The sequence below is a fragment of the Thunnus maccoyii genome, chromosome 7 (genome assembly GCF_910596095.1).
Source record: "Thunnus maccoyii chromosome 7, fThuMac1.1, whole genome shotgun sequence".
NCBI classification, from domain to species: domain Eukaryota; kingdom Metazoa; phylum Chordata; class Actinopteri; order Scombriformes; family Scombridae; genus Thunnus; species Thunnus maccoyii.
In genome coordinates, this window is record NC_056539.1 from 22241662 (window position 1) to 22258238 (window position 16577).

The following is a 16577-nucleotide window of genomic DNA, read 5'->3' on the forward strand; positions in this document are numbered from 1 at the left end:
TCTGACTTCGCCAAAGCGAGGACATTTAGCGGGCACTGCTGGAGGATGGAGCATCCTCGTCTGCACTAACCCTCCACATCTATCACTGACACGTTTTTAACAGTTGTCGTTGTCATGCGTTGGTGGACTTGTCTGCTAGGTTTGATTGTAGCGATGTTTAAACTGCCGTTAAACTTACAGTCATGTAACCAGCATCCGAGCTCACCGGTCCGCATGCAGTGAGCCGAGCAGCCGCTCTCCGTTCCGCTCCGCTCCGCTCCGCTCTGACTGGAAAACACTCAGCGGTGGAGGCTGGAGCCGGGGGCAGGACACTGCTATGCTATGGCTCTGTCCCGGGGTAACATACGTGGCAAGAGCTTTATAGAAAGACCTTTATTGTCGAGGCCATTGCATTTAATGTTAGAAAACCACAGTGACATCAACCAGGAGTCACGCCAGCTGTGTATATTTCCCCCCCATGCTGCACCGGCTTTGGTTGCAGCGGTGCCTCATATATGTGTACTTGGCTGTTTGGTCAGCTGTGGTGTTGTTATGGCTCTGCAACTATGCTTTTCAATATTTTCCACCAAGTCTCCTGTGATTTTGGTCCCCTGAGTTTGACCTTTATCAAGCCTTTTATATGTAACACTTGTCATGATGCTTGTATAAATAGCAGTTTTATCATTTACTCTGACTCAAAGTGATGATCAATGATCAACTGATGGTAATTTATCCATTCTTTTCAGGAAACTTTTTGTGGGTGGGTTGGACTGGAGTACCACACAAGGTAAGTCACACTGTTTAACCTTTTAAAGGCTCAGGCACTTTATGCACAAAGTGTAGTGAATGAACAGGAATTTGTCATAATGACACTGTTGTAGCTGCGTGGTTTTGTTGTCAGACTGGAGGACCAGGCTTGTAGCTTGTTTGGACTCCTGTTTGGAAACTGAGCTTGAATGAAGTGAAATGAACTATTTATAGGTGATCTGGTCACATTTAGGTATGAAACACAAAGTAGAACTGGGAGATAATAATGTAAAATCTTGGTGCTTTTTATCCTCTGCCTTGATATGAATTTTGTGATGATGTTTCGGGTATTATAACTGGTGCTTTCATACAATAATTAAAGTATGTGTGACATGATCTCTCACTATACAACCATTATTAACATGGCTCTTATGGTCAGGCAGTCTTGTTTGCTTATTCTTTGGCCAGAGGTGGACTGATCTTTTATTTAGGTAAAATACTCTGACTGTGTTGACATAACATTAAACTCTGACACATTTGCTTAACTAAGCTTGGTTGATTTTGTAGAAATGGTCTTTGTGGAGCAGTGTGTTTTCGTTTTCACAAATGAAATGTACCGAAAGCATCGTTTTGGTATTGAAACCAGTAACATTTAATTTGTTTCTAGCCCACCTGGACAGATTTGAAATATGTCACACTGTGACAATAACCATAATTCCAGATGATATCAAGTGTTGTGTAATCATATTGATGTACTGATATAACATGGAGTGAACAACATACCATAAATATTTATTACACATCAGATCAGTCTTGATATTATACAATTAATAGCATGATATTAATCGGAGAAAAGAGCAGAAACACCTTACAACACGATACTACAGCCCTGCAGAAAATACTGCACTCAGAATCCCTGCAAAATCCCAGGAAGTGTCGTCCACTTAGTGTTGGTTGAGTCTACATGAGGCCACTGTTGCTCTTTATTAATTCTTGTCTTTGGATTATGTCACTGTGCTTTCTGATTGCATAATTTTTTGATGTCCAGTCACAAACCACAAGCATTGGTGGTGGAGTCTATGTTGTACAGTGTACATTGAGTCTGTGTATACATCCTCCTGTCATTCAGACCTGCCCAGAGATGGTCTAGTGTGTCTACGGCCCTTTACTGGCTCCTGCTCGGTTGGCCATTGTGTAACTTTGTACTCAGGCTCGTCTGTGTGAACAGCACTGTTAACATTAAGATCAGAACCACAGCCCTGCGTAACTCTGAGCTTGTTTCCTCGGAGATGCTCCAGGGCTTCCCAGCAATGAGAAAAGCAATTATGGTAACGCTCTCCAAAGTGACTCCTCATTTGTTCAAACTTGCACGCCTTGCCTCAGTGGGTGTGTGCGGGTGTTACAGCACTTGGGTGTACATTTGGTGCTATGCAAGATGACAGTAGGTCAGTGCTTAGTTTGCTCTTTAGGAGTGTCGATATGTCGCTTGAATGTGACTGGAGAGTGTTTTTATATTTTTACATTAAAAAACACTTGTTCAATACTCAATATTCTGCCATAACTCAAAATCAAGGTCACTGAATGACTGAAAGTGTTCCCTCCTCTAATTTTATGGAGTGTTGCTTTATCTTTCCACACCTGATTTAGTCCCAGTTACACTTTCAGTTCAGGTTTCATAGCATCATTTATTATAATGACAGAAAACGTTCATTCAGGAGGCAAACTGGGCTGGATTGTATCTGTGATTGTAATTTCCCATTTGTAGTGATTCTGTGCTTATTTTTGTGAATCTGCACAGTTGTGTCTTTACTCTCTCTTTTTCTTTTTTCTCAGAGACACTGAGAAACTACTTCTCACAATATGGGGAAGTAGTAGATTGTGTCATCATGAAGGACAAAACTACAAATCAGTCGCGAGGCTTTGGCTTTGTCAAATTCAAAGACCCCAATTGTGTACGGACAGTGCTGGAGACAAAGCCGCATAATCTTGATGGAAGAAATGTGAGTATTTTAATTCAAAGGACCAGATAGTTAAATCAACTCGAGCAATCTGCCTGCGCTTTGTGTGAGCAATGTGAAATAACCTCATACTGTATTTCCTCATCCACATTACTTAGAAGTTATTCAAGGAGAAGTAAAGTTTTGCTTTGGGTTGTACCTGCCTGCAGCCAATAATACAGATAATGCACTTTGCAAAGACCGACATTTGTTTGCTCAACAAGACTTACCTGTTCAAAGTCAGATTAGCAAAATTGGCAGCTAGTGTTTGGTTTCTTTAAGGTGGCGGAAAAGAAACACACAGTTAAACTAGTTCCCCTTCTGCGTTAATTCTGCCGCACGATTTTCTCTCCATGAATGATATATGGCCTCCTTTGTTCCGTTGATGGAGGCGGAGAAGGACATAAAATTTTATTGGCCCTGTATTCAAATGACTGTAAGTCAGTACTTATGTTGCCCTGCACTGTGAGGCAAACCAGTGCATTGGGTTTAGTGAAGAAGAGCATTTGAAGGTGCCTTTATTTGGGGCTAAAGTCAAACGTTTTCTCTCTCTCTCTCTCTCTGCTGTCAGATTGACCCGAAGCCGTGCACTCCCAGAGGAATGCAACCTGAAAAGTCTCGGACCAAGGAGGGCTGGGTAAGAGGACTCTGTTTTCTACTGGGGAGGCAAAGCTAGGTGTTTTATACTGGAATAAGACTCAGTCCATCCCCTCCTCCTGAGGTTGGACTCTAGTTTCCTTTCATGGGGCATGAGGAGACCTTGAACTTCATTTATAAAAACACTCTGACTTTGACCTAATTTCTTTTTTTCTTTCTTAGATGTCTTTTTTAAATCATCAGTGTATAGCCTTCATGCCTTGGAGAATGATAGAAATTAGTTTTGGGTTTTGATAAATCACAGAAGCATTAAAGAATCTATGGTATCGACCTCTATTTGTGAGCAAGGTACTGCAACAATATCAGCAGATCTCTCGCACAGCTTACACAGGCCTGGGATTGACACATAATAAGGTCATTTTTTCCCAGATGTAACAAATATCTCATGAAGAAGCATAACCAGCTAAATACTGGAATTATAATAACATGTGTGCATCAATGTTTTTGAATTTGGATCTGTTTTCTTAATTTTTAAGATTGAGAAACATTTTCCAGCCTTGATAGTTAAAATATGTTGTAACCGTCCTCCCTCACTGTGTAAAACTGAGAAAACAAAAGTAGGCTTGGATGCAAGTTAGTTCGTGTGGTACAGAAAATTGCTTTCAGCAGTGAATTTTTTAAAAGGCAGAAATCTGGGTAATTTGTGGGTCAATCAACAATGCTAATAAAGCCTCTACAGATCTATTATAGTCATTTTGTCCCATTAGGCAGCAGAGGTTTTAGTTATTGCACCTTTGCTGTTAAGAAAACGTTTTTATAAGTCACATATTTGGCTGTAAGCACAGACTCTGCATGTCAGAAGCTTTTATAAATGAGGCCCTTTTTCTTGCTATTGAAACCCCTTTCACTGACTTTAAGCTATGTAGCTGGTACTGAATGTTTTACTAACAAAGCAGAAGATGTATTTGTTAAAAATCATTGTTGTAGTATGCAGCCTCTAGCTCTTACAGTTTGAGTGCAGTGCACAGCGATGGTGGAGAGAGTGAGTGTAGGAAGCCGTGTTCTCTGATCTGTGGAGACTAGTGTTTGCATTGACATGACATGTTAAGAATTATACCCCAGGGCAAGAGGAGAACCTAATTTCTTCTGCACTGTCTGAATAGATGATGGCTAACTGGCCCCTTCCCAGAGTGATCCTTTAACAGACATTGAAATCCATACACTCCCTGTTTTCTTTCAGAAGGGCAGCAAAGCCGATAGCAATAAATCAAAGAAGATATTTGTAGGTGGAATCCCCCATAACTGCGGCGAGCCTGAACTCAGGGACTATTTCAATAGATTCGGAGTGGTGAGTATTGCCAAGTGCATAATCAGTTCATATCGTCATTATGACTGCTTGAATGGATGTGACATTGAACAGGGTCAATATTAATGTATAAAAAACTGGAATTGTGTGATAGGAAAGAACAATTAATTATTTGTCCAAACTGAGGCAGAATATTTAATTTGGAATAAGAACGGACCCTGTCTGGTTTTCTAAATGGAGCCACTGTTTCCCTTTGTCCCATTCAAGGTCACAGAGGTGGTAATGATCTATGATGCAGAGAAGCAGAGGCCCCGAGGTAAAAGCTGATCCCGTTTTTTCTCTCCCCTCTCCATACCGTACCATCTTAAATCTCATGACAAACTATTCTGGCCCAAAGAGAAAAAAAAAGGCCCAATCAGCCCCAGATATTCAATTCAATTTAAACACTGTTTACTCACATCTGAAATTGTGTTTGCTCATAGGGTTTATGGTGAAGACGCACAATAAAATACAATGAAAGCATTTTAAATAAAACCTAATTTGACATTTCTGGAGATGGAATGAAAGTGTAACGCAAAATTATAACATTTATCTCCTAAAGAGGCATTAAGGCCTTCAATGTATTGCGAATTTAAGCAATGTTAGATGTAATCAGCTCACATCTCACAACAGTAGATGGCACCTTCAAACCACGTCTCAGCCTCTGTCACATGGTCACATCTGAAAATTAGAGGAAGTTTTCAGAAATCGCAGGCTTTGATTTGGATTGTTGCAGTGTCCTTCATGACCTTGTGGACGATAAGAGTCTCTTTCATGCAGACGTTTCAACTCAGTTAAAGGAAAAAAAAAATTTATAAAAGAAAAAAATCCACTGTAAAACAAATGAGGACATTAGCTGATGTTGATAGCCAAATGTAAATATGATATGACATCACTTCTCAATATTTACTGCATTTGAAATGAAACAGGGCCGCAATTAAAGACATTTAAAGCCAAATATTTATTGATTAATTGTTCTATCAAATGCGAGAAAATAGTGAAAAATCATGTCCAAGGTGACATTTTCAAACAGCTTGTTTTGTTCGACCAACAGTCCAGTGAATATTTGTCATGTCTGACCGTAAATGACTTAAACAACATTAATGTTATCCTGAATTTATATTATTAATTGGTTATTGGATACGCAAATAAAAAAGATAGTTGATAGTAAAAAAAAAAAGACTTAAACACTAAATGGATTATCAAACTGGATGACTTTTCTGTTGATTAATTAATCAATCAACTAATTTGTTTCAGCTCTAAAAAAAAAAAAAAGATTATTAAAAACCATCAAAGGTAAAAAGAAGAAAAGACCATTTCAGAAATATGGGTGCCAGTGTGTCCCCACATTAGCCTCAGTAAAGCTGAATACATTACAGCGACGAGATGTGTTCTGTTCTTGAAAATCTCTCCAAAAAATGCAAGAAGTTCATCCAGTTAATTGGAAAATTGTTCAAAGGCGTTCTAGGAAGCAAAAGAAATCACTAACTGAAAAAGGGGGACAGGTTGGAGGAAAGTAGGTGCTCCAAAAAAAAAAAAAAAAAAAAAAGCGGTACTTTATCACAACATGCGACAGGCATATTTAGAACAGTTTGAGTATCCAAGGCTGGATTTGTCCTTCAGATGCTTGTTTCAGACAAACGCTGAAGGTGATAAAATACAACATTGTCACAAGAACAATGGAATCACTGAAGGAAGGTTTTTCATGTCCTTTGCTACTTCAAAAGTCTCTCCAATAAACTTCCTGACAGTAGAAATGACAATCTTTGATATCTCAGAGGAGTTTGTCCAGTTAAGTCATAAATTTATCATATGTGTACTGACATGTGCCGACACTTTTAGTGTGGACGGCCTCACTGGAAATCAGACCCGTGCCACCGGCAGTGTTGGTGTCACACTCTGCCCGCTGAACTACAGTCACAGCTGTTTCATCTGCATTTGTCCTACATAGCAGTGATGCAGCGGCCACTGACCCACAACATGTACTGTATTACTGCTACTTCTTTCAAAACCCCCCGTTCACTCTCTGTTGGGAGAAACCCAGAATAGTTTGTCATTGGAATTTAACATGATGTAATGCACCAGTAACAACCATTACATAATCTTTAATAGTATAGTAACAGTTTTCTTTTACTAAAACCATTAGATGTTCAACATTGGAATAAGTTTTCTTTACCTTGACTTTAGATGTAACTGATACATGTATCTTAAATGGCTTAGTGTGTTTTCCCATATGTAGAAAGTTAAGTATTTTTGTAAGTAAGCCCTTTCTATTTTTCTTTCTTCTGTCCCCCTTCTCCTTGTGAATGGTTTGAATGTGATTAACGGTGTCTCTTAAGATTTGTCTTTTCTCCTTTAGGTTACTGTGCATTGACTGGTACCACAGAGGTACAGGCCAAACGTAAAAAAAAAAAAAACTACTAATTTTCACTTAAAATGGGATGTACACAAAGTTACATCATTCCTTCTTATTCTTGAAAATTAGATGGAGAGTTATTGGAAAGTTTGCCTCTAAGTTATTTGAGGGATAGTTTAGCAGCAAATAAAGTCTAAATTTTTTAATTGTTTTAATTTTTGCAGGATAATAGGAACCTGATGGCGACTCTTTGATATTTTAAAAAGTTGTATGATGCATGGCGTCATCTGAATGGTTGTTATTCTCTTAATTTTATTTAGTTAGTGGCTGATATGGACCAACAATACTGAGGTAATGATCACACCATTATCTCTAAAATAGAAATGCTACAAAATGACGACAAGAATGAACCAAAACAAGAATGTAATGCTGTAATTTGAGAATCAATATGATTGAAGAGACAATAAATTATAATTTTGGGTCATTACACAGTTTAATAGGCTGCATGATGGTCACAGCAAACATTTTATGAACAATTTTATCAATAGTGTTGGGCGATTGAGTAGTTTTTCATTTTCAACTCAAGTGTAATCAAGATATGTCAAACCCTTAAATGTGCCAACTTGGCTTTAAATTTAGATTAGGGGACGGGTCATTGACAGATGTTATTAATAGCAATAGATCATGAGGCTTGGGAGCGCTTGGCATGGTACGAGAGGTCTCTAAAATCTCAGTTGTCTCGCAGGACGTTTAATTGGATTCAGGTTAGGTCCCCAAGTAGAGATGTGCACACAACCCAATTCTGCCATCGCGGAAAGTTAATCAAATTGAAAGTAGATCACTGCAGCGTGTTTCTGCGCTTTGAAATGTGTTGTTACAGATGAAGATGAAGTAGTTTATTGAGCATTTGGTGAGGCTGAAATGTTTCACCAAATTGTAATTTCTCAGCTACGAGGCCTTTTAGACTTTGGATTTTGGGTTCTTGTTGATGAACTTTGTGTATTCCCCATTAAAACTCTTCAGCAAAATCAGCAACTTGTCACTTTTGAAACCAGTTATGGCCTATATCTTTGTGTTACCATAAGCAGTATTTTAATTGTCCATTTTTAGGCTTATCCTGGCTGACTCAAAAGTAAAATACTCAGTTTGGGAAAGCTTGGAGAAAGCTTTAGGCATTCTACAGTTTGTGTTTCTCCATATTTTTGTGATGCATTAACAATGGCTGCTGCGAGTGTGTGCTCCACAGCGATATACCAAGGGACAGATCAAGGTGGGGTTTGGATGAAACAGCATGAAGTAACACAATCTAGTATTGATTCAATTGGCATTTAGCAGCTTATTTGAAACAAAAAAAGTAACTACATGTTCAGTCTTGTAAGAGAATGGAAGATGGATTGAATTGACCTTTTTATGCAACATTTAACATTAACTCAAATGCTACACCTGTCATTCTTGATGTGTAACAGTTAAGCAATCTGTATCGCTATCTTCAACAAATTATTTCACTGCACAGTAAAGAGAAAAGTCTCCTTCAATCCCCCAGGCTTTAGTCTTGGATATGTGTTGTTCTGCAAGTCTGCGACATCATCCGAACCCCAGGAGCCTCTTGCTCAGTCTTGATGGATCCTCACTCTGCTGAAGCCCAAAACTGTTCTTCATCTTGTGTTGTCACAACCCCCCTGCTACCTTGATTCACTCTTGGTCGTTGGCTAGGTTTTGGATTTATTACTTTCGAGGCCGAACAATCAGTGGACCAGGCTGTCAACATGCATTTTCACGACATCATGGGCAAAAAAGTGTGTAGTTGTAGTTTTATTTTACCCTTCAGATCAAACAGAGGCTTGGGCGATATTAAGATATATTATGATGCTGTTTCATTAGTTATGGCTCATTTTATAGTTATATTGTCACTGCAGCATCATACACCACTAATTTGGCTTTTAACATCTTAAAACAATCAGGCCACTAATTTAATGTGCTTAATTGTTTTGTTCTCAACACACTATACTGTTACTCTTATTGCTTTGTCTTTAATAGTTTCTGTAGGCAGACTTCTTGTATTTTACAGTTTCTATTGTCGCCCAAGGCTTTGTTTAAATTGACCACTCCTTTAGGATGTGTTAAGTGCAATAGATTGTACTCAAACATTAAAGATACTATTTTCTGGCTTTTGATGATAAAATGACAAAAAATAACACAATAAAAAAAATTGAAAACTCACAGAATTTCACTGAATAAAAATCACCTAAAGGATTGGTCCAATCAGTTCTGTTTCTTTTGTTTTCTGATATTTTGTTGGCAGGTCACTTACACGTCAACATGTTTTTTTTTCTTTTTTGAAAAGTTAAAAAAAAAAAAAAAAAAAGCTCAACTCAGTGACCTCAGTTGAAGAATCTCCATACTGTGTCCATCACTTCTCTACCAAATATACCAAATGGCAACGTCTCCTTTTAAAATGCTGCTCAGGATGAGACACGAGTCACACAATAATATTTGCATGTGACTTTTTAGTGTTTGTTGGGTGTAACAGATGGATGGGGTTTACTGCACAAAGTCAATTCAGATAATATCAGGTAAGCTGTCCATCCGGGGGAAAAAACAAAGAATTCACTACAGTGTAGTATTGCATGATACCTCCTAACCTTCTGGCCTCTGTTGTATGTGGCAAACACCACCCACCTGGCACCTCAGCTGAGTAAAACAGCTTTAAAGGCACGTTTAACATTCTCCTCCCCCTTTTCCCCAATAGGGACTTTTTGTAATTAACAGCTTTCAAACCACTGTTCAGATACCAGAGGAGAGACCGTCTCCTCTCAGTCCTCCATGCAGGCAGTAAAGGTGTGTGGGCATAAGAAAATGATCAAAGTCAAACACCGTGTAGTTATATCCGCTCAGTCATATCCTGTTTCCATCTTTGCACAACGTTTTTTTTTTTAATATTTGAAGGTCAGTCTGCGATACTTGACACTATTGTAGACCTTTGAGCGTTTATGTGAAGTTTTTGGACTCTTTTGGGCAACATTAAAGCAGTGAAGAGTCCATTGCTGTGGTGTTTCTACACCTCTGAGGATGGTATGAACTGGACCTCAGTGTGTTTTTTCTTGATGAACCTTGAGTTTCTGTAAGTGGCTATCACTGCTCACACTAACTACCCACTTCTTCTGTTTATTCTAAAAAAACGTTAGGTGCATAATTTCCTGTGTGCCAAATGGTTTTCCCCAGAAAAGAGCTACTGGATACCTCTTTTTAGACCAGGAAATGTAAACACCTTCATGGATTTTCATGGAGTAGCAACACAACACATCTTTCTTAAAATCGCACTGATTATTACATTAAAATATGAGCCGAATCCCGTCTCATTGGTAAACGATTCAGGCCAACCTGTATACTCTCCAGTGGAACGTGCCCCCCTTGACTTTGCCCTGGTTTTCAGCAGGAATCAAGGCTAGACTTAATCCATTGTTCTTGACTTGACATTACCTTACGCTGGGCCTTGAGGGAGGCTGGGAGATATGAGTTACAAAATTAGAAATTGGAGCACATCAAACTTTGGAGCAAATCCCAGTTCCGCTGTTGGGGACTGTACAGAAGTCATGGTATCCATCACTCGTAGCCGTGATGCCCACGGGAGAAAGTGCTCAGGTAGTGCCGCTGCCGGAAACATGTGCATGTAATTAGGTCGACAGAGAAGGAAGAGGGGAGGCTGGGGAAGGTGGCAACACCTTAAAGCAGGGATGAATTCGCGATTCATTTTCCTCCTGCAAGGTGACCCCAATAACTCAACCCCTCAGTCTATTTCTGGTTGGCTCCCCCTTAGTCTCAGCCTGTTTCTTTGCTCTGGTTAACTGTTGGTGGCTTTGCCTAGTCACAGAGAGGAAAGTTTTGTTATTGGGGCGTTAAATTTATCTCTGATGCAAGGCATTAAACCTTCCCAGTGATGGACGATAAGTAAATGGATAACAAGTAAAGGGATAGATGGCTGAAGTTGGTTTCTGAGCTGTATCTACAGTGCAGTGAAACAAATTGGCACTTCTTTATTATTATAATAAAAAAACAACAAAAAGAAACTTGAGGTCATTCTCACATTTGGGGTTTGGTTGTAAGAAAGTGTCGTCCTGCAGCAATCAATTGGATGATTTATATTGGGGTCAACGTGTATCAGTCACTTGAACTTCACTTTTGACACAGTATGAAGATTCGATGTAAATTGACTGAAAAGACTGCTCATTTGTACTATCTGCATGTTTACCTTATATTCTGTTAGAACTGAGATACAAATTTCTCTCTACATCCATTTCCCCCCTAAAACTTATTCCAAATAAAATAAAAATGAGATTCTTGATAAGCGTTAGCCGGAGAAAGGTAAGTCATGACCTTCCATTAGACGTCTTTATCATATATAGTGCAGTTCATTAAAGGAAAAAAATAAATCTATGTTTCTCAGGTACGTATTCATAAGCTGTACTTCAAAAATCGTTTTTGCATTATTTGCTGTCCTTGCAGTAATATTCTGTGTGCTGTGAAATTCCCACTTGATTATTAGTACCTGAGACACATAGCTGTAAAGCTGTCCTGGCTACAAAGTAATATTAATTTACATAGTTGCCCCACATTATTAAAATAAACATAAAGTGAAAGATTTGAAACTGGCCCAAAATGTTGGGATTAAATATCAGTGGTAGGACAGGTCTACCTAGGTGAGGGACTTCATAGACCTTATACTGGTGTTGCCAAATGTGCCCTCCTTGTCCTTTGTCCAGGTGGAAGTAAAGAAGGCCGAACCTCGTGACAGCAAAGCTCCTGGCCAGCTTGGCCCTGGCCAGTGGGCACCCAGGGGCATCTTGAGTGCAGCTAATGGTTGGACAGCACAGCCTGCCCACGGCTGGCAACAGCCTTACGGGCCACAGGGTGAGTGGGAACAAGTCCCAGAGCAGAACGAATAGAGAGGCTCACTGTTCAAAGAAAAAATAGTAGTAACTGTTAAAATGTGTTGAAGCCTCTGCTTTAACTTTAACCTTGTACATGTAGGTCACTGCCCACACTGTCAGTTTGAATGTTAAACTGGATTATGTGAACATTTTACATTTCAGGAAACAATATTGTCCTCAGTCTTAACTTTTTTTTTTCTTTTCCTGAAGGAGTGTGGGTGTCGACCACCGGCCAACCTATAGGTAGGTGTTTGACCTCCATTTAACACACAGAATACAGTTTGTCTTTTCTCTTGTATTTTAGTAAATTACTTGTTTTGTGCATGTTGCATAACTGTGGTAATTGATCATAGCACAGATAGATTTGTGTCCTTGTCATGTGCTCATGTGCTTATCTTGAAACGCTTGTGTCACAGAAATGGGCTTGCACTTTGCATGGCCAATAGGTTGATGACAGTTAGCAGCACGTGTTATCACTAATTCATAATGGCTGAAGCTGCTGATAATTTGCTGCTTGAGACAGATGGCAGCCTTGAATGGATTCCGGCCTCCCTCTGCTATTGGTCAGGCTCGGTTTCATATCACTACCTCCGGGTCAACCTGCAGTGCTCACTGCAGTGTCGGCCCTGTGCATGCTCAGAGGATACTTCAGCTTCATTCAGCTTCAGACTATGTTGTGCAAATTCAGTTTTTTAAACAATTTATGCATCACTTGTTTCTGTTATTAGCTGTTCAGTACATATTCAAACTGATGTAATTCACATATAGTACATCTGTGCTGACACTTTAGCTCATTTCATAATTTGTATTATTTCCTGTTTATTTCAAGTCATAAATGTATGTAAAATGTGCATATATTTATATAAAAACATGGATAAAACTGCCTGTTCTGTGTTGGATCAGGTGGATATGGGCCTCCGTTATCAGCAGGCCGGGGAACCCCCACACAGCCTCCATCACCTTTCAGCGCATTCCTGGTCACGACCCCAGCGGGCAGCTTCGCTGCACCTCAGGGCTACCCTCAACAGGGCTACAGCACAGCACCTCAGTTTGGTCAGTGATACTAATAAATACACTCTGACATGCTTTTGACATCACAACAAAATGCATACAGGTTATGTAGAATATGTAAGAGTAACAATGTATTAATGAGTAATGAATTAGGTTTAGACTGATAATGTCTGACAACTGATATTGATTCTTATTGACTAAGGTCACAAATGGTCAATGTGCAAATGCTGCCAAAGTGTCAAGTGTTCACCTTTTTGTCTTTTGAATTTTCATCTCATTAGAAACAGCATTTAGGAAAACAAAAACACATTACTTAAAATAAAAGTGAAATTATTTTTAGCTCTGTTTTTAGCAGTGTATACTATGTGAAAATCCAATCTATGTCATGTTTTCCAGGCAGCTTTTCTGTTGCAGTGGTCAGGGAGGATCCTCCAGCTTATCAGAGATGGACAGTGTGACTCACAGATAGCCAGCACTTCATGCAATGCTTAACTATACATTGGTTAAACCTTACTTAAAATTCTGCTAAGCAGCCTGTGGTTGGATTACGGACTTCCACCGTTTAAACTTGTCTGCAGTTTCAGTTTCATGAAGTATCAAGATAATACTTTGAAAATGGTGGACAAAATATTGTAAAACAAATAGGAAATAAGCTTAAATGATCCATCACAGGGTCCTTGTTATATTGATACTAGATTTTATTTTTACATTCAAAATGTGACTGTAGACTTGTTAGCGACACTGTTGCACTCAAGTCAAAGCAGGGATTCAGACTGAAAACAGCCCTGTGATAAAACAGCATAGTGGGCTGCGCTGGTGTGGGCGTGTTGTTAAGGTGCTGGTGAGACGATGAAATACGATCTAGGAAGTCCAGTTGTAATGACAGATTGATGTGTTTAAAACACCACATAGCAGTGTGTAACACTCAGAGGATTTTACAACTCTGGAAAGTTATCACAGCAGCAACTGTTTGAGGTAAACAGCAGAAATATGGTGTTCCTGTTATTAAGTAATCCACCAGGACTCTGTGTCGACAGCGTCAACGTACTCCTCTCGATTCAGATGAATGAGAGCACTGCGTTTTTCCCCTTAGGGCTAAAGTCCGTCTGAACTAAGCCAAAGAAAATTTGGGTTTTACCCTGGTTGGGTTTTACCCTGGTCAAGCCCCAGCAACACTGGGGCTTGACTAGGGTCATGGTTTAAGAAAAGTCTTTGTACTCCCACATAGGATACCATTTGTGATAAAGCAACACTAGGAAATGATCACAGAAATGATCTTGTTATTCTCCAACAGGTTACAGTTTTGGCACACCCCAAGCAGACCAGTATGCTCCACAGGTTCCTCCTCCGCCCACCACTCCAGGAACTGCACCGCTGGGCTTTGCTCCCGCCACCACACCAACTCAGGACTTGAGCAAAGCTCCCACTGGGCAGCCTGACTTCCCTTATAGCCAGTATGGTAAGAAAAGCATTGTGCATAAAACAGTTTGCTGCCCTTTTCTCTCCTATTTTATTTTTATTCATCTCTCAGCCCTGCCCATGTCCCTGGATATTTTATTGAGTGCAACTCAACTCATTCAAATGCATAACTACAACCCTTAAACAAGCAGGAGCCTGCTCTTGGTACCATTTAGCTTCAACAGCTACATATGCATACATGCTTCTTGCATACATGAACCCCCCCTGGCTCTGCCGTGAAGATGCTGCTGAAGTTCCACCATATCCGGGAGTCTTCAGCAGTCATTTCTGTCAAGTTTTTCCAGCTGGGCTGTGGATTGGTAAAAAGATTGGTAGGTCTTGGTAGGTTTGAATTAGATCATCCTGCCTTGCAATGTTTTTTTTGTTTTGCATTTTTATTTTGTTTTGATTCTGAAGGGAGTGCGACCTTCTCCTGACTGACTGCACTAGACATTTGACCTAGTTCAAATACTCCTTCCTTCTAATTACCCCCTCCTACACCTCCTCCTCTTCTTCCCTGTTGATGACTGTTGATGACTGATGCTGGCTTCTTTTCCTGGTCTTGGCATGATCGCCATAGAAGAGCACCAGCATGGCAATATAATGCCAATGAAACCTTATTTCTGGAATCAGGCATGTGCAACCTGCCAAGCTACCTATCAAAACTTTTCAACATGACCATCTATTGTTTCACACCAGAGCTTTGCATGCTTGTCAACAAAATGTGAACTTTGCCATACAGATCTCAGCTCACTTTTGACTAATGTGTTTATAGATTTTACTGATATCTTTGTGGTCTTTGAGCTGGACTGTTAGTCTAGTCTAACATTACCTCTGGACTGTGTTGGGCCTTGATAATCATTTCATCTGGATCTCTGTCGAGCTGGTGAGCTCTTGGCAAAATTTCAGTCAGCATGTAGGGACTGGAAAAGAAATTTCATAAAGCCACTGTAGTGTCAATGTAGAAAACCATGTGCCTTATTAATTTCTTTGATTAAAAGATGTGATCAGAGTGCCACGTAATGCTGCTGGGAGGGAGCGTTTCCAGAGACTGCACGTGCAGTACTAAGAGCTTGAGATCATGCTGAGAGCACAAATGGAAGCTGGAGGTTTTTAACTCTGAAACCAAAAAGAGATATTATGAAAACTACCCAGCATCCATGGAAAAGGACCAAGCTTCGTCTTTATTCGACATTCACGCATTCAGTGACATAAGCACACAGTCACACAAGAATCAGACATTCATTCAGGAGTTACATTCATTTTTTTTGACTGGCCGGTATTTTTCTTCTGACTTGGCTTACAGCTGCCTCGCACTGCTAGATCTACATTTAAAGTAGTCATGTATTTTCTGTCAGTCATGACAGGTGCCCATCATGTTCAGTGTTTCCTGCTTGTGCTTATCTTCCATCCAGCTTTTTGCATTTAGAGTCCACTGCCTGTTCAGGCACGTAGTCAAGTAATCAAAGTCAGCCGCACAAAGTTTTTGTGAAATGAGCAGAAAATCACAAATGCTGATAAATGTTGGTGTGTTTTTGTGGACACAAATAATGAGAAGATCACGCACCTCCACCATGAAAGCTTAAGTGACAAACGTAGGAGTGGACATGCCATTTTTACCTGCGTCACATCAGGAAATGGTTGATGTTAGGCAAATAAACTAACTTGTTTGGCTTACGTGGAGTTGGGTCGTTAACATCATTTAGTTAGGGTTAGAGCAAGGATCAAACCAGTGATTTTGCATATTTTAATCACTTTATTTTAATACCATCATTTCCCATACATTTAAAAAGATTCATACCTTCCAGGCAGACACTGGCTTTATTCCATTTCAGTACGCTGTGAAAATTTACTTAAAACTTGAAACTTGAGAATAAATTTATCACAATAAACATTTTTTGACTTGACTTTTTTGTCAAGAATCCTTGTTGTTACATTCAAGAACAAGGAAATCTGAAATTTGAGAATTTATTTCTGCTTTTTTTTTTTTAAGCAATAAACTTAGATTAAACTTAGATTTCTTTCAGCAATATAGCTCATCAGTGCAGTGCTTTTTAGAAATGTTAGATGTTGAAACATCCCTGAATGCCCCACCAAGGAGAGTTTTCTTTCATAGCACGTTTATATCATAGCACACCATGTCAAGCTACTCAGAGTTT

At 39.5% G+C, this 16577-nt stretch overlaps 1 protein-coding gene across 9 annotated transcripts in view; it reads left to right on the plus strand.

Annotated features, from left to right (window-relative positions):
* The window catches only part of dazap1 (DAZ associated protein 1), a 29664-nt gene that overhangs the window by 9911 nt on the left and 3176 nt on the right, over nt 1–16577 (plus strand). For 8 of the 9 annotated variants that reach the window (XM_042416016.1, XM_042416015.1, XM_042416020.1 and 5 more), the window contains 10 exons: nt 726–766; nt 2560–2726; nt 3295–3360; nt 4561–4668; nt 4894–4942; nt 8735–8817; nt 11782–11929; nt 12160–12192; nt 12853–13002; nt 14255–14419. In XM_042416016.1, coding sequence (XP_042271950.1) covers nt 2613–2726; nt 3295–3360; nt 4561–4668; nt 4894–4942; nt 8735–8817; nt 11782–11929; nt 12160–12192; nt 12853–13002; nt 14255–14419 — 916 coding nt within the window. In that variant the 5' untranslated portion in view covers nt 726–766; nt 2560–2612. The remainder of the gene's footprint in view (nt 1–725; nt 767–2559; nt 2727–3294; nt 3361–4560; nt 4669–4893; nt 4943–8734; nt 8818–11781; nt 11930–12159; nt 12193–12852; nt 13003–14254; nt 14420–16577) is intronic. The other variant, XM_042416012.1, reaches the window with a different exon arrangement.